Consider the following 17,601-nt stretch of genomic DNA (forward strand, 5'->3'; position numbering starts at 1 on the left):
CTGCTGCAGTCAGATTCCTAACCCACTGTACCACAACAGGAACTCCAACGCAAAAATTTTAACTCTCTGCAGACATTTTATTTAGAATATAAGTGTAGTAGCCAAAAATATATTTCAAGCAGTGTTGTGAGTAATGTCCTTATGGCCACTGATTACATTGGTGATGTACAATATCCCTAAACACAGAAATAGCTTCTTTTGGGCTAATAACAAATTTTAAAAATTCTAAATTAAAAACAATCACTGCATCAAATAAGAACTGGTGAATGGGGATAAGTAAAAAAGAGTAGATGGAATGCAGTGGATCTTTACTGCATCCCAGGGGATATATTTCTTTTTCATTCCTACAGAATTGGATTCTTCAACGAGTGAGACTGTGTGATAACTCTTGGAATTAACAGGGGAGGAAGCAGGGGGACTGCAGAAAGGTGCTAATTGGTGAATTAATATTTTACCATGGGTGGTAAGTTTTTTGATTGTTAAAAAAAACATTTAAATGCCTTAAGGCCATTTATATATATATATATGTGTGTGTATATATATGTGTGTGTGTGTGTATATACATATATATGTATATATATGTGTGTGTGTGTATATATATATATATATATATATATATATATATATAAAATGATTTAATGTCCTATACCAGGTATATCGATTAAAATAATTGGGAGTGGTTTTTAAATTCCCTATACCTGGGCTGCACACCAGCCCAATTAAATCAGAATATATTGGAGTAGGATCCAGGATGCAGAATTTTATTAAAATTCCCCAAGTAATTCCGATGTGTATCCTTCTATCTTTGAAGAAAATTTACTCCTTAATTGATACATGTAAAATCCATTATCAAGTCTTTTAAACTTGACAATAATAGATGATAAGTATATATTACTACAATTTATATAAGTGTGATTTACGGACTTTCATTTAAAAATTACGGAAAACGAATATTACAGCCTTTTTTAAACCTACTGAATCTTCTAACTTCTTCTGAGAGAAGTTCTCTTTATCCATGTAAAAATCTTCTTTCAAAAAATCTTTCAAATCTCCTTGAAAAGAGAAACACTCCCTAACAAAAAATAAAACATTAAATTAGGGTTTACTAAAAACAAGGTACATATTAAATGCAGTCAATCAAAATTCATAGTGACAAAAACTAGGGCTGCAGTAAAGCAATCATAAAATATTATGATTAATAACATCTAGACTCATGAGCATACAAAAAATATTTTCTCCTCTTAAAAATATTTACAACACTGGGCAATTAGGTACCTGAAAAAATTAGTTGCAGTGAAGATCTGTCCTTTGAAATCTAAGAGAGGGTCCTTTACTAAAAATAGTTTTAGCCTACTCAACAGAGTCTGCAAAGTTGGTAGCTGACTTTTATAGGCCATCAAATTATTTACAAAAATTATTTCTTCATCAATAGACAAATCTGAAATAAATAAGAAATATAAAGGCATCAAAAAAAAAATCTAAAAGTTATACAAAAGGATCCAGGTAGTTACTATAGTCAGCCATCAGATACAGTTGGGTTTTCAAACATATTTTACATTTTTTAGTTCGTCATTTTATTGTGCAAATAAAGTATGTAGCATAGTACTTGGGTACATAGGTGGAAAGAAGCTCAATAAAACTTAGTATTATTTAGTATACTGAGTAGTAACCAAATATCCTGAAATAGTTGTAATGGCTCGTATTTTTTTCCAACAAAATTAATGTAATCAATGGAGGAAAAATCTCTTATGGCCTCATGCCTCAAATAGCTGGAGAGCCTCAGCAAAATTGTAAAGAAAAAAAAAGCATTCGACTTTTGCCCACCTAGTCCTTTCTCCTCTGCATGATTTTACCTTTTGTTGTTGTTGTTGTTGTTGTTTTTTGTCTTTTTGCCATTTCTTGGGCTTCTCTCGCGGCATATGGAGGTTCCCAGGCTAGGGGTCTAATCGGAGCCGTAGCCACCAGCCTACGCCAGAGCCACAACAACACGGGATCCGAGCCGCGTCTGCAACCTACACCACAGCTCACGGCAACGCCGGGTTGTTAACCCACTGAGCAAGGGCAGGGATTGAACCCGCAACCTCATGGTTCCTAGTCGGATTCGTTAACCACTGCACCACCACAGGAACTCCGATTTTACCTTTTAAATTCTCCAGTTCATCCTGAGACAGACATGTAGGGAATGGAGGTGGTCTACAAAGCTTACAAGTGAGACCAATTCTGATTCTAGCACTCTAAAGTTTGTTCAAACATGTTTGATTTAAAACTAATTACAGGGAGTTCCCTTTGTGAGGCAGAGGAAATGAATCCAACTAGTATCCATGAGGATGAGGGTTCAATCCCTGGCCTTGCTCTGTAGGCCAGTGGGGATCCAGCATTGCCATGAGTTGTGGTATAGGTCACAGAGGTGGCCTGGATCCTAGGTTGCTGTGGCTGTAGTGTAAGCTGGCAGTTGTAGCTCTGATTCAACCTGTAGCCTGGGAGCTTCCATATGCTGCAAGCATGGCCCTAAAAAGCAAAAAACAAACAAACAAACAAACAAAACAAACCAAAACCAAAAAACTAATTACAATGACAACTAATATAGCAAAATAGCTACCACAGAAATGTGATATATCGGACCTATTAGGAAACATACTCCTAACAGTAAGTTGCTGGAAAAGGTTTTTCCTCTCTACCCCCACCCTACCATGTTTGAGTTACTTTAGAAGCTCAGCTAATAGTGTCAGTGCTTTAACAGTTTCTGGGCTCAGGGAGGGAAGGTAAAACCTACCTCCATTCCTCAATAGTCTCTGAGTGGAAAGAGAAAAAGGAAAATGACAAACTGCTCAGAAAGCCAAGTTCCCCAAAGCAAAAGTCACCTTGAAGGGGAAGTAATAGTCTCTTGTTCTGGGCAATGGCCTCTCAGTTAAGCAACTTTAGAATGCCATGAGGGAGGAATAACATGAAGTGATGTCTCTAATGACCAAATACGTCATTGGTATATGTGTGTGCTTAATAAATCTGTGGTGTAGAGCAGGCAGGCAGGGCCATCCCTTTGCCTGGGGATAACTTAAAATGCCAAAAAAGAACTTGTTATAAAAACTAACCTCCTGAGAGACTATTTATGGGAATCTGTTAAATTCCCAACCATCACGGGCCAAGAACTTCCCATGATACACCAAAGAAAGCTAGCCAATCTGTTCCATAACTAAGCAGGGTTTACTTGAGACAATTTAAAGATGGTTCATTCATATATCCAATCTGTAGGTATTAATAAAGTCATATTAACAGTAAAAACCCAAAGGGCATTCATTTATATTTCCATCTTCACCTCCCACTTCCAAAACAGACCTAGTCATCTTTCCTTTCTACAGGCTCATCCTAGTACTTCTGGGAATCCAGGAGGGCATTTATCACTTATGAGGTCTTGTTTTCCAACTACCCTTTTTTGATGGAGCCACTTGAGGGCAGCATCACACCATAACCAATGTTCTTTATAACTACACAAAGGTTGTTTTACCAAGGATGCTACCTACTTACCTTCTTATAGCTATACAACTTGTCCTGGATTTTTACACTCTTACCACTAGTGTATGTGCCAACACAGATATAAGGAGACTGTTTTCCTCTATTGTAAAGGAGTGTTAAATTGTCATGAAGAAACAAAATTCTGGCTAGTTAACTATGAAAAGAAGAAGAAAAAAGGTCTACTGACAAGAAAGTAGATAGATGTGTTCTTTGCACAAGATACTTTTGTCTTAGAAAACCCAACATAAATAAATGAAAACAATTAAGGAGTTCACTAAGGTGTCTGGTAAAAATTGGAAAATCAATAGTTTTGAAATATATATAAAAACCTTATCATAAGGGTTGGGAGACCAGCAGGAGAAGCTCTCATGCTCTGCTATGACAGCAGAGCCCATCAGAAGAAGAAAGACACCTCTTCTTTCTAGGTAAGAACTCAACCAATAAAAAGCCAGGGCCTCTGTGTACTTTACCTTCCTAGTTTCCTTCCCCCTCTATAAAAGAGTTATCCTTCCCTTGCCAGGGGAGGACTTGCACACGACTCACCATGGCTGCTAACCCAGAACTGCAATTCTCTGTTGATCCCAAATAAACTCATCTTTGCTGGAGAAATACCTAGCAGTGTATTTCAGATCAACAACACATTTATGAGTGTGCTTTAAATAAAAAACAGTATTAACTGGGAAATTTATGATACATAAATAAGATTAAAAGCTGCGCCATGCATTGGAAGAAAATAAGGATACGGTGAAATGTTACCCGAATACTGTTAACATTTAAAAATACTGTTAAGAAAAAAAAAATAAAAATACTGTAAGGCATACCTGGTGTGATCACAATAATAAAAGGATTTATATATAGATTATAGGATTATATGTTTTTCATAAAGTGACAGTCTATATATTTAAGACGTGGGAAAACAAAGTTAATAAAAATTTTTGCTAACTTATAAAATCCATTCCTTGTTCATGATCAAAAGTTCTTAGTGAACTCAGAACAAAAGTTTCCACAGCCCAGTGAAGTATGTAAATTTTTCTAACATCTCATCCTTGAAAATTATGTGAACATTAAAAATAATGTAAACACTGAAACAGTATTTATATCACTATTAGTGATGAAACAACAACATATTTTCTTTGCTGTCAAAACAAGACAAGGATGGCAACTATTACTGCTTCAATTATCAATGTACTGGAGATCCTAGTCAGAACAGTAAGACAAAGAGATATAAATATGGTCAAGGAAGAAACAGATGTCCAATAAAATCACTATCTCAAAGAAATACCTGTATTCCCATGTTCACTGCAGTGTTATTCACAATAGTCAAGGTATAGTAACAATCTAAATGTCTGTATCTGGATGAATGGATAAAGAAAATGTGATATACATACACACACTCGTGGAATATTATTCAGCCTTGAAAAAGGAAATCCTGCCATTTGCAACATGGAAGAAACTGGAGGGTATTATTCTAAAGGAAATAAGCCAGATAAAGAACAACCGAAATTGCATGGACTTATATACAGACTCTTAAAAAAAAAAAGTCAAACTTATGGAAATAGAGAGTGGAATGGTTGTTGCCAAGGGCTGACTTTGAGGTAGAGGAGAAATAGGGAGAAGTTAAAAGGGTATAAGCTTCCATTTGTAAGATTAGTAAGGTCTGAGGATCTAACATACAAAGGAGTGATTATAGCTAATAATACTGTAGTGTTTAAATTTGCTAAAAGAGTAGAACTTAAGTGTTCTCATCAAATAAATCTAACCATGGGAGTTCCTGTTGTGGCATGGTGGAAACCAATCGGACTAGTAACCATGAGATTGTGGGTTTGACCCTCGACCTTGCTTAGTGGCTAAGGATCTGGCATTGCCATGAGCTGTGGTATAGGTCACAGACAAGCCTCGGATCCTGCGTTTCTGTGATTGTGGCATAAGCCAGCAGCTGCAGCTCTGATGTGACCCCTAGTTTGGGAACCTCCATGTGCCACAAGTGTAGCCCTAAAAAGACAAAAGACCAAAAAAAAAAAGAAAAAGTAAACATGTAGGTGATAGATTTGCTAATTAACTTGATGGTGAGAATCCTCTCATGCTGCATATGTGTATCAAATCATTACATTGTATACTTTAAGTACATTGTAATTTTATTTATCATCTATAACTCTATAAAGCTAAAAAATACGTAGGTGGATGATGAAGCCAGGGGCTTCTGCTTTTTATTATAAACCTTGATCAACTAACTACTGGACTCTCTAAACTATGTACGTGTACAACTTTTTAAAATTAAAAAATAAAGCTACATTTGCATTTGCTTATATATTCCTGGGATGTCTAAAAGGATATTCATAAAAACGGTTACATTTATTGACAAATAATATGTGAATATTGCAGAAAAATTAGTACATATCAACAAACCAACAAACAATAAAAGAAAATTACCCACTGTTTTTACATCGTAAAGAAATATATGCTTGGAATTAAATTATAATTTAGTAATTAATTATATTTCTTAGACACAGCAAATTTACAGTACAATTGAATCTCAAAGTATAATACATTCCTTTTGATTTTGGCAGTGAGACCAAAGTATCTATACATCTGTCAACAATAATTACTGCCACAAAGAAAATAAATGAAATTGCAGGAAATATAAGATATGGAAAATATAAGATATGCAAATTTCATAATATCTATTGTTAGCTAGAATCAGAAGTTTCTTTAACTACTATTTACTGAATGAAAATATGCTTGAATTTCCCAATATTCAAGCATAATATTGTATTGTGAAATGTATTGGGAAATTCAAGCATGTTTTCATTCAGTAAATAGTAGTTAAAGAAACTTCTGATTCTAGCTAACAATAGATATTATGAAATTTGCCAATAGATGATTTTAGCTTGCCACATAAATATAATGATAGTTATGTTTGAGTAACTTGTTTTCCTTTTTTTTTTTTTTGTCTTTTTGCCATTTCTTGGGCTTCTCTCGCGGCATATGGAGGTTCCCAGGCTAGGGGTCTAATTGGAGCTGTAGCTGCCGGCCTACACCAGAGCCACAGCAACGCAGGATCCGAGCCGCATCTGGGACCTACACCACAGCTCATGGCAATGCCGGATCGTTAACCCACTGAGCAAGGCCAGGGATCAAACCTGCAACCTCATGGTTCCTAGTCGGATTCATTAACCACTGAGCCACGACGGGAACTCCTGTTTTTCTTTTTACAAACTATCTCTTTATATGTACATATACATTTTTTTGATCCTTATAAAATTGTTAATAAGAAATTAGCATTAAAAGAAATATAGAAGAAAACTAAAAACCATAAAATTTTCAAATTGCACCACTGCCCCCAAATTGTACCACTTCTTTTTTTAGGGCCGCACCCACGGCATATGGAAGTTCCCAGGCTAGGGGTTAAATTGGAGCTTCAGCGGCCAGCCTAGGCCAGAGCCACAGCAACGTGGGATCTGAGCTGTGTCTGTGACCTACACCACAGCTCACAGCAATGTAGGATCCTTAACACACTGAGCAGGGCCAGGGATCAAACCTGAGTCATTACGGACCGTAGTTGGATTCCTTACTGCTGAGCCACAACAGAAACTCCTGTACCACTTTTTATGAGTAGATTTGGACTATGATCAAATTTTCTGATTCCAAACTCAGGTTCTTCCTACTAAAAGATGCCTTCAAATTTAGTCTTTTTTATTTTTTATTATTTTATTTATTTATTTTTTTGTCTTTTTAGGGCTGTACCTGTGGCATATGGAGGTTTCCAGGCTAGGGATTGAATCGGAGCTGTAGCCACCAGCCTACCCCAGGGGTACAGCAACACTAGATCCAAGTTGTGTCTGCTACCTACACCACAGGTCCTGGCAACGCTGGATCCTTAACCCACTCACTGGGCAAGGGCAGGGATCGAACCCGCAACCTCATGGTTCCTAGTCGGATTCTTTTCTGCTGTGCCACGACAGGAACTCCCAAGTTTAGTCTTTAATGCAATCTCTATCTTTTCAAACTATATGAGGGACTTTATATATCATCACATACATATTTGCCAACTATAAAAATTTTATACCCAATTTATGTATCTGCATAAAAACAGCTATATTTATCTATATAAATACATGCTCGAGCTATAGCCTATCTTAAATGATTATAGCGATTATATAATAGAGCCTTAAATTTCTTGATTTAAAAAGAAATTAGGGAGGAGTTCCTGTCGTGGCTCAGCAGTTAGCAAACTCAACTAGTATTCAAGAGGACACGGGTTTGATCCCTGGCCTCGCTCAGTGGGTTAAGGATCTGACACTGCTGTGAGGCACTGCCATGAGCTGTGGTGTAGGTTGCAGATGTTGCTCGGATCCTGTGCTGCTGCGGCTGTGGTGTAGGCCAGTGGCTACAGCTCCGATTCACCCTTTGCCTAGGACCCTCCATATGCCGCGGGTATGGCCCTAAAAAGACAGAAAGACCAAACAAAAAATAAAATAAAATAAAAAGAAATTAGGTAATTATACATACAAGAAAGGTAGTTCTAGCAAATTTTTATACAGTTGGAAAAATTTAGTACCCTCTAGTAAGACGAGATGTTTGGAATATAGTTTGGATAAAATGCATCTTCAACTATTACTTACTGTATATTTGTAAAAACTGACTGAATTTCCTGACCTAATACCAAATGCAATTATTCCATCTCTACTTTGAATTATGGTTTCACGTAAATTAGATGACTGAAAACCTTTAGCATATTTTGGAAAACAAAATCACCACTTAATAATCTACTAATATAATGTTACACCAGACTGCTCTGTTATCAGATCTGTACACAGATGCTAATATCATTTTAGGATATGTTATAAGCACTCTGATCAAAACTTTGAGGCTATTTTGAGGCCCCGCACACTTAAAATTCAGAAACAATCAAATTTACAAAAACAGGATTAGTATAAAAGAAAATATTTCACTAATGTGGCAAGGCTCAGAATTATAATTATGTAAGTGGATATCCTTAGCAAAATGAAAAATTTTAAAATAAAAAAACTCACTGAGATGAATATCTGTATATTAGTAAGAAATGTTTTACCTTGGTTCTGCGCTTGAAGTGCTGGATGTTTTCCTAAACAGTTGACAGGTGTAAAGACTTCATCGCTGTCTTTATGAGTATATAAGCTGGATTCCTCTACTTCAGTTTGGGAATTTGGGTTTGAACTTGGAACAACTTCCTCAAATTCACAGTTAATCTGGGTCAACATTCCTGTAGCTGTTCTTCTATGACATTATAAAATTACTGATTTTTATGTATGTCCTGTTTTGAAACATTTTTATTAACAAATAGCATATACTCATTGTAGAAAAATTATCAGATTCCAACAGATACAGAGGAAAATTACCTATAGCCCCATCATTCAAGAGATAGTTAAAAATTATTTATGCTCTCAATTATTTCTGAATACTTTAAAACAAAAGTGGATTCATGTACATAGTATTCTGTAACCTGTTTTCCACTAAACAATGAAACATGAGCAGTTTTATACATTAATCAATGTACATTCATTTCATTTCTGAGTGGACAAACAGGATTGTATTTGTAAATAATAATTTATTCAAACAGTTTCCTATTGTTTGGAAATTTAAATTTGCTGTAATTGTTTGTTATTATGAACAAGGAATATCTTTGCATACCTGTCTAATCATTTTTTCAAAATGTTTCCTAAAAGTAGAAATGATGAGGTTAACGATATATAGAATTTTAGACTTTGCCATGCATTGCCAATTTGACCTTGTGCTGAATATTTAATATCTGCTTTTTCATGTCATTATCCAACCCTTTATATTCTGTTCTGCAACCTGGAATCTGATCTCTACAAACCAACTAAGCTCCCTTGCCCTGTCTTCTGGCCGAACACATTGGCTGAACCCAACCAGAAGACATTGGGAAGCACTGGCAGGAAATCAAGGGTGAGAAAATAGGTTGAAATACTATTCTTTACAAATCTTCCCCTCCTAGGCCACAGTCTGGAGAAGTGGCTTACTACTGAATCCTTCTACCAGCAATTACACATCTTTTATCAGAAAGCCTCTCTCCTATAGCTGCAGTTCTTACTATGTTGGTTACTACTCAGTCCCTTTGCTCTTTCAAGCTTAGGGTGGTAACAATTTCCAGCTGTTGCTATTCCTGGGGACTTTTTTGGCTCCCTTGATCTTGCCTTCCCTTGTCTGTTTCCTGATTGATCCAGGTAATCTGCCATTGTCTATACCATTGGGATATTTAGACTTACAAGAGAACTTTCTACTGAATTGTTCAACAAATAAAGATATTAATGGAAATTCAGCTACACATTCTAATATACTTTTTCCCCCTGATATCCTAAAATACTTTTTTAGCCTTAATAATTCCCTAGACAGACTTAAAGAACAAAAATAAATATAATCTCCCAGAATAATTGGAGAAAATAATGAATATGCCGTATCTTAAAATCATATGTAGAGAAGTCTCTAGAGTTCTTGATTTACTCTTTAAGAAAATAAAAGCTACAAGAAAAAACATTTCAATTCACCCACATCCATATTACTCTTAAGAACACTGATTCCTATGTGGATCTTTATAGGTTTCTAAATTTAGTGCTTAGACAGCTACTTTTTTTTAAAGAAATAAATATTACTGACAGAGTCAATACTTTATAATAATTCTTGGTGCTATAGTTTCCCCATCAATTCTCTTTCCCTAGATATAAGTGATATATAAAGACCAGAATTAGCAAAAAAAAAAAAAAAAAAAAAAAAAAAAAAGAGTTTCCATCGTAGAGCAGCAGAAATGAATCCAACTAGGAACCATGAAGTTGCAGGTTTGATCCTTGGCCTCACTCAGTGGGTTAAGGATCCGGCATTGCTGTGAACTGTGGTGTAGGTTGCAGACACAGCTTGGATCTGGCGTTGCTGTGGCTGTGGTGTAGGCCAGCAGCTGTGACTCCGATTCGACCCCTAGCCTGGGAACCCCCATATGCCGCAGGTACGGCCCTAAAAAGCAAAAAAAGACCAGTATTTCCTGGAACTCCTCCTTGTCCAATATTATCTATTCTTTGTTCAGTAGTGCCTCCTCCTCTGTCCAACCTGTAGATACTGTTGTTTCCCGAGCTTCCAATCTATATAGTCTTGGCTTTCTTTCTATACCACTCTTTTTGGGTAAATTCATCCATTCCTATTCACTAATTCCTTAAATACTTATTGAGTGTCTATAAAGTGCTAACATCATTTTAGGCACTGGGGGTGGAGTAGTAAACAAAACAAAGTTTTTGCTCTCATGAAGTTTACCTGTTAATGGGATGACAGAAAGACAAACAATATAACATCAAGTAGTGAAAAACTGTCATGATGGAATAAAATGAGATATTAGGACATCAAGTAACAGTCAGAAGGTTGACTAAAAGGCAATTTTAGAGGGCATACTTAGTGAACGGCCATCTAAGGTAGAGAATAATGGTAGAGAGTAAGCTATACAAAGACTTAAAATAGAGGAGCAAGGTTGGCATAGTCTAAGAAAAGCAGAAAGGTCAGGATGACTGGAACTGAGTAAGGTTAGATAGGTGAGCAAGGACCAGACCGTGCTGGATCTTACAGCATTTGCTAAGAACTTTGGATTTTATGCTGTATGAAATACGATACCCCCGATGAAATGGATAACCCACCAGTGACAGAGCCATTATACCATCTGATTTATGTCTTAAAAAAAAAAAATCACAGGCAAACTCTCTGAAGAAAATACAGGAATAAATACCTGTGATTTTGGTTTAGATAAAGCCTTCTTATATATGACACCAAAAGCACAAGTAACAAAGAAAAGGTAGATAAATTGAACTTCATTGAAATTCAAAAATTGTATGCTTTAAAAGATACCATCAAAGAAGTGAAAAGACAATCCACAGGAGAAAATACTTGCAAATCACATATCTAATAAGGGAACTATATCTACAATACATAAAATCTGTATCTAGAATATCATTAAAACTCCATGATAAAAAGATACCTAACACAATTTTTAAAATGGCAAAGGACTTGAATAGACATTTCTCTAAGAAAGATATACTAAAGGCCAATAATTACAAGAAAAGATGTTCAACATAATTAGCCATCAAGGAAATGCACACAAAACTATAATGACACACAGTGAGTCACCTACTGGAATGACTATAATCAAAAAGCAGATGATAACAAATGTTGACAAGATATAAATATATTGTAACCTTTGTACTCTGCTGGTAGGAATATAAAATGTTACAGCTCCTTGAAAAATACTCTGGCAATTCCTCAAACACATGGTTACTGTATGATCCACTACCAGGGAAAAATAAAATCATATCACAAAAATTTGTCCACAAATGTTTATAGCGGCGTTACTCATAATAGCCAAAAAGCAGAAACAAATGTTCATCAGCTGATGAATGGATAAATAAGATGTGGTATATCCATATAATGGAATATTATTTGATCATAAAAAATGAAGTGCTGATACATGCCACAAACTAGATGAACCTTGAAAACATTATGCTAAGTGGAAGAAGCCCATTATAAAAGATCACACAGTGTGATTTATAATAAGAAATATATATTCAGTCTTCATATCTATTTCTGGCACAGAGTTCCTAAAGCTATTGGAATGTCCTAAATGATGACAGTGATAAAGTTGTCTTTGGTTATGTTAGTGAAGTGACTTTTGGAAAGCTCCTAAGGATGGGGACTGGTTGCAAGGAGAACCAACCCCGTGATTAGAAGATTGGAAGTTTCAGTCTATCCCTCTGACCTCCAGGAAGGGGAGAGGGGCTATCAATTGAAGCAACTACCAATGACCAATATGTAATCAAACATACCTATGTAATGAAGCCTTCATAAAAACCCAAAAGCATGGGGTTAAGAGGACTTCCAGGTTGGTGAACACGTGGAGGTGCTGGGAGAGTGGGGTGATGGGAGAAAGCATGGAGATGCATGATCTTTTCCCATGCCTTGCCTGATGTTTCTGTTCCATCTGACTATTCCTGAGTTATATTCTTTTATAATAAGCCAGTAATCCATGAGAAAAATATTTCTGTGAATTCTGTGTCTATCTAGCAAATTGATTGAACCCAAAGAGGGTGACATTGAAATCTCCAAAATATAGCTGGTTAGTCAGAAGCACAGGTGACAACCTGGATTTGCAAATGGCATCTGACGTGAGGGGTATGGGGGCAGTCTTACAGGACTAAACTTTTAACCTGTGGGATCTGATGCCATCCCCAGGCAGACAGTGTCAGAACTGAGTTGAATTGTTAGCTGGTGTTAGAGCATTGCTTTTTTAAAAGCACCAGACACCAAAAAATTAGCAAAAGTAAAAAAACAAACAACTGAGACCTTAGAATCAATAGGAACAACAAACAGAGGTGAGAAGAGAGAAAGGAAAGGCAAAATTTAGGAAATCTGGGTAGTGCTAACGATCAGAATGTTTACTCTAAAGTTCCATAGGGGAGTTCCTGTCGTGGCTCAGTGGTTAACAAATCCGACTACAAACTATGAGGTTGCAGGTTCGATCCCTGGCCTCACTCAGTCGGTTAAGGATCCGGCATTTCTGTGAGCTGTGGCATAGGTCACAGACGCAGCTCGGATCCCGTGTCGCTGTGGTTCTGGCGTAGGCCAGCAGCTACAGCTTTGATTGGACCCCTAGCCTGGGAACCTCCATATGCCGTGGGTGTGGCCCTAGAAAAAAAGACATCATCATAATAATAACAATAAAGTTCCATAGGTAACAAAACTGTAGTGGGTCCTGAATTTAAAATTAATTTTTTTTTTTCTTTTTTAGGGCCACATTTGCAGCATACAGAAGTTCCCAGGCTACGGGTGGAATCAGAGCTACAGCTGCTGGCCTATGCCACAGCTACAGCAAAGAGGGATCTGAGCCTTGTCTGTGACCTACACCATAGCTCATGGCAACTCTGGATCCTTAACCCACTGAGCAAGGCCAGGAATCGAACCTGCATCCTCATGGATACCTAGTCAGGTTTGTTGCCATTGAGCCATGACGGGAACTCCTAAAATTAAAATTTAATATCGGAAATCTCTAAATCTTCTGCTCAGCTTTGCTGTGAACTAAAAAACTGCTCTAAAAAATAAAATCTATTGTCATGAGACAAACTTAAAATGAATGATGGCTAAAACACACAAAAAGTCTGGAGGTTAGAAGGTCATGGCTAATAAGGCAATTTCACAGTCCATCAGGGCCTGAGGCTTCTTTTGTTTTACTCTGCAATTCCTAGATTAGTTCTTGTCAATACACTCCAAGGTGGTTGCTGGAGCCAATCACTAAATCTGTGTCTAACATCAGGAAGGAGAAAAGTGAAGGAGAAAAACATGCAGCTTCCTTTTAAGGACATTCCCCAGAAATTGCAAAAGCCTCTTTTGCTCATATGCCTTGGGAAGAGCTTAGTCACATGGCTACATTTGGCTACAGGGAGGCTGAGAAATATAAATTTTATTCTAGGTGGTACCACGGATTCCACTTTCTTTGCCATGGACTCTATCTTGTTACTGCAAAATGAATGGAAGGTCAAGTATGCTGGGGCCCATTTCTTCAGGGCCTCACATTTCTCTCATTCAGGAATCTTCTGCTTGAGCCAGAGTGGCCTGCTCATTGCCTTTGTTGAGTATTTACTGCATGGACTTGGTGCTATGCTTTCAAACTGCTGTTTTCTTTGCCTAAAATCTTTTCTCTCGTTAGTTTCTCCTTCTTTGTCTAGCTCAAGCTCAATTCCTACTTCTTGTCACACTAAGCTCCACCAATCTAATTCATAGGGTGCAAAGAGATTTTAGAAAGCATCTCATATCTTGTTACTCAAAGGAGGCTCTTGAACCTGCAGCATCAGCAGGCTTAGAAGTGTATTAGAAGTGCAAACTCTCAGGCCCCAACACTGAATGAATCAGAATCTCCATTTTTACTAAGATCCTCAGGTGGTTCACATGTACAATGAAGTTTGAGAAGCACTGACCCATCATCATACTGATAAAGAAAGCAAGGATCAGATGAAATCACTTATCGAGTAGTTAGGACTTGACTTTTCAAATCAAGACAAAACCTAAATTGTTTAATTCACAGTGCAGAGTTCTTTTCACTACACCTATTTCCATACTTCTCTAGAGTTTAGTCATGTGATAGGTACTTTGCATTGGCTTTATCCCTTGTGATAGACCTTATGATAGTCATTTTATATTATCATTTAATTCTTAACATGGTTAATTTTTTCTTTTTATATATTATCTTCCTTTTAAACTTCTAGATGACAGAAATAGTATATTGGGCTTCTCTGTATTTGGAGTTTGGACACATTTAAGTTGGTCGTTTGTTTCTTTCAAGTGCAACTAAGGAAAACTTAAATTACTAAAACTTCAAAATGTGAACAGTTACTAAATCCCTCCTGGGTCTGATCAGCACTCTCCGCATGAAGTGAAGCAGCAGAGTAAATTATTTACGTTTGCACTGAAATCTCTACTTTATGCCGACCTGAACAACACAGAACGGGTTAAGGGTTCTTCCTCATATTATGCTCTGTGTTCCTATCTCTGTCATTGGAGATGACACAGAATGCCCACATTCTATTGTAATTATTTATTTATAAATCTCTATTGCCTATTTTCTTGTGTTCTTTGAGAACAGAGATTATTTTACTCATTTTTTTATCCTGTATCCAACACACAGAATAGTACCCAATAAATACATGATGAATGACTGAACTAATGATAAATAAAGCTTGACAAAGTATGTTAGATAATAGCCTTAAATCTGCATTTATATTACAGGGGAAGAGATGATTTTAATAAAAAGAATTTTCTGTAGACACTTCCTTTTTTTTTTTTTTTTGTCTTTTTAGGGCCACACCCGAGGCATATAGAGGTTCCCAGGCTAGGGTGAATCAGAGCTGTAGCCACCAGCCTATGTGGATCCAAGCTGCATCTGCAACCTATACCACAGCTCACGGCAACACCAGATCCTTAATCCACTGAGCAAGGACAGGGATCAAACCCACAGCCTCATGGTTCCTGGTGGGATTCATTTCCACTGTGTCACGACAACGACAGGAACTCCCTGTAGACACTTTCTACCAAAAGTTTAATTATTGTTAAAAGCATAACAGCATCTTTGCTTTATTTCTGTCTTTTGTAATACAAATGCATACATACAGAACTGTTAATGTGTGATATACAAGGGAAAGATAAAAAAAAAAAAGGATGTAAATCACTTCGATTAACCTCGCCTTTATAGTGCATATTAAGGCTATTTCTTCACATAAAAGAAAAAAACCTGTGAGGATATAAAGGCAAGAATCCTCTCTCCTTAGGTTCTGGAAAACTTACTGTTTATCTTCTAAATAAAGGGGAGATTTGAGGTTAAGGACACATACTTCTCAAGGAACTCCTCCACAAAGAGACTGGCTTTCCATTGATCCAAGACTGAGATAGCTGTATCTGTTGTTCCCCAGACTGAAACGGCTGAGACTAAAAGGGAAAATGGTAAACATTAGCTTCTGGAATTTTCTTTTACACTTAATATACAGAAATCAAACAGTCACCTTTTACATTACGGTGTTACTTGTTCACAAATATGATTTTTCCCTAAGTTATACCAGATTCCAAATACTCAAATACATTTCATTATTATACCCCCCCCAAAAAAACCCTGAATCCTCAACTACAATCAGAACAGTATCACCTGAACATACTGTCCTCACTGGTACAGCTTCTCTTTTGCTTATACAGCACTACCATCCCAGATAATCCTGTTCAACAGTTCATGTGACTGCTCATAAAGCCTTTATTTACCATGCCAACTCACTCCGATACACTCCCCTTGAAGGGCCATAATATTGCCAGTAGCACTCGCTCCAGTACTTAATCACATACAATAATATTTATTTATCTTTTGGCTGTGCCCACGGCATGTGGATGTTCCCAGGCCAGGGAATGAACACGTGCTGTAGCAGTGACCTAAGCCACAGCATTGACAACGCTAAGTTCTTAACTGCTAGGACACCAGGGAGCTCTTATACTTCAAAACTGTATGTATATCTATAGCTTGCCTCCCAAATTCGACTTTGGTTCCTTAAGAAGAGGAACAAGGCCATATGCTTGTGTCTGAAGAAACAACTCTTAATTCCCTTGTCTCTTTCCCTTATATTGACTTAGGAAAACCCCTACTCTTCCTTTGCGTATGTATACTAGAAGAGTTGAAAATTATTTGGCGGGGGGAACACCCAGCCTTGCTGAATGAACTCACTTCAAATTTTGTTTTTGTTTTGTTTTTTGTTTTTGTCTTTTCTAGGGCTGCACCCATGGCATACGGAGGCCCCAGGCTGGGGGTCCAATCAGAGCTGTAGCTGCTGGCCTATACCAAGCTGCCTGTCACCTACACCACAGCTCAGGGCAATGCCAGATCCTTAACCCACTGAGTGAGGCCAGGGATTGAACCCGCAACCTCATGGTTCTTAGTCAGATTCATTTCCACTGCACCATGACGGGAACTCCATTGACTGTAAATTTTAAATGGGCATCCAACATTGACAGATGACAACAGTAATTCATCTTAATATCCTTCTTAATAAAATTGACTTTCTGGAGTTCACTCTGGCACAGCAGGTTAAGGATCCAGCATTATCTCTGCAGTGGTGTGGGTTCCAGTGATGATCCATGTTTAATTAAGCTAATGGTCATTTCACCTTCTCATCTTACCTGACATTTTAACAGGGACCAATACTTTTGACTACGTCTTCCTTCTTGAAACAATTACTTCTTTAGAATCTCTAAAACCACACTCATCTGGTATCCTATCTCACTTGCCTTCTTAGCTGGTTTCTCCTTCTATATCAGCCTTTTAATGGCTGGGGTGTTGTAGGGCTCTGTCCTGGGAGCTCTGTTCTATCCATACTCATGTACTCAGTGACTTTATCCAGTTCCATTAGCATGCAATCTCCTAACTTCAAATGACCCCAATTTGAAATTCTAGCTGTGCTCAAGATTAATATAATCAATTGCCCTCTTAATGTTTCTCCTTAGATGCCTAAGAGGCATTTTAACTTGGCCAAAGCAGAG

General features: G+C 37.2%; 1 protein-coding gene across 9 annotated transcripts in view; it reads right to left on the bottom strand.

Annotated features, from left to right (window-relative positions):
• Positions 1-17,601, bottom strand: part of SHOC1 (shortage in chiasmata 1) — a 96,535-nt gene that overhangs the window by 71,624 nt on the left and 7,310 nt on the right. For 5 of the 9 annotated variants that reach the window (XM_084991941.1, XM_084991962.1, XM_084991926.1 and 2 more), the window contains 4 exons: positions 15,918-16,011; positions 8,582-8,766; positions 1,276-1,438; positions 976-1,072 (listed from right to left, as the gene is read on the bottom strand). In XM_084991941.1, the coding sequence (XP_084848067.1) occupies positions 976-1,072; positions 1,276-1,438; positions 8,582-8,766; positions 15,918-16,011 (539 nt within the window). Of the gene's footprint in view, positions 1-975; positions 1,073-1,275; positions 1,439-4,053; positions 4,123-4,253; positions 4,293-8,581; positions 8,804-15,917; positions 16,012-17,601 lie in introns of all 9 variants that reach the window. The other 4 variants (XM_084991936.1, XM_084991917.1, XM_084991954.1 and 1 more) reach the window with 2 other exon arrangements.

This window comes from Sus scrofa, chromosome 1 (genome assembly GCF_054392235.1).
Source record: "Sus scrofa isolate SSC_HxYL_T2T_F1_AM1 chromosome 1, Sscrofa_HxYL_maternal_Yorkshire_Landrace_v2.0, whole genome shotgun sequence".
NCBI classification, from domain to species: Eukaryota; Metazoa; Chordata; class Mammalia; order Artiodactyla; family Suidae; genus Sus; species Sus scrofa.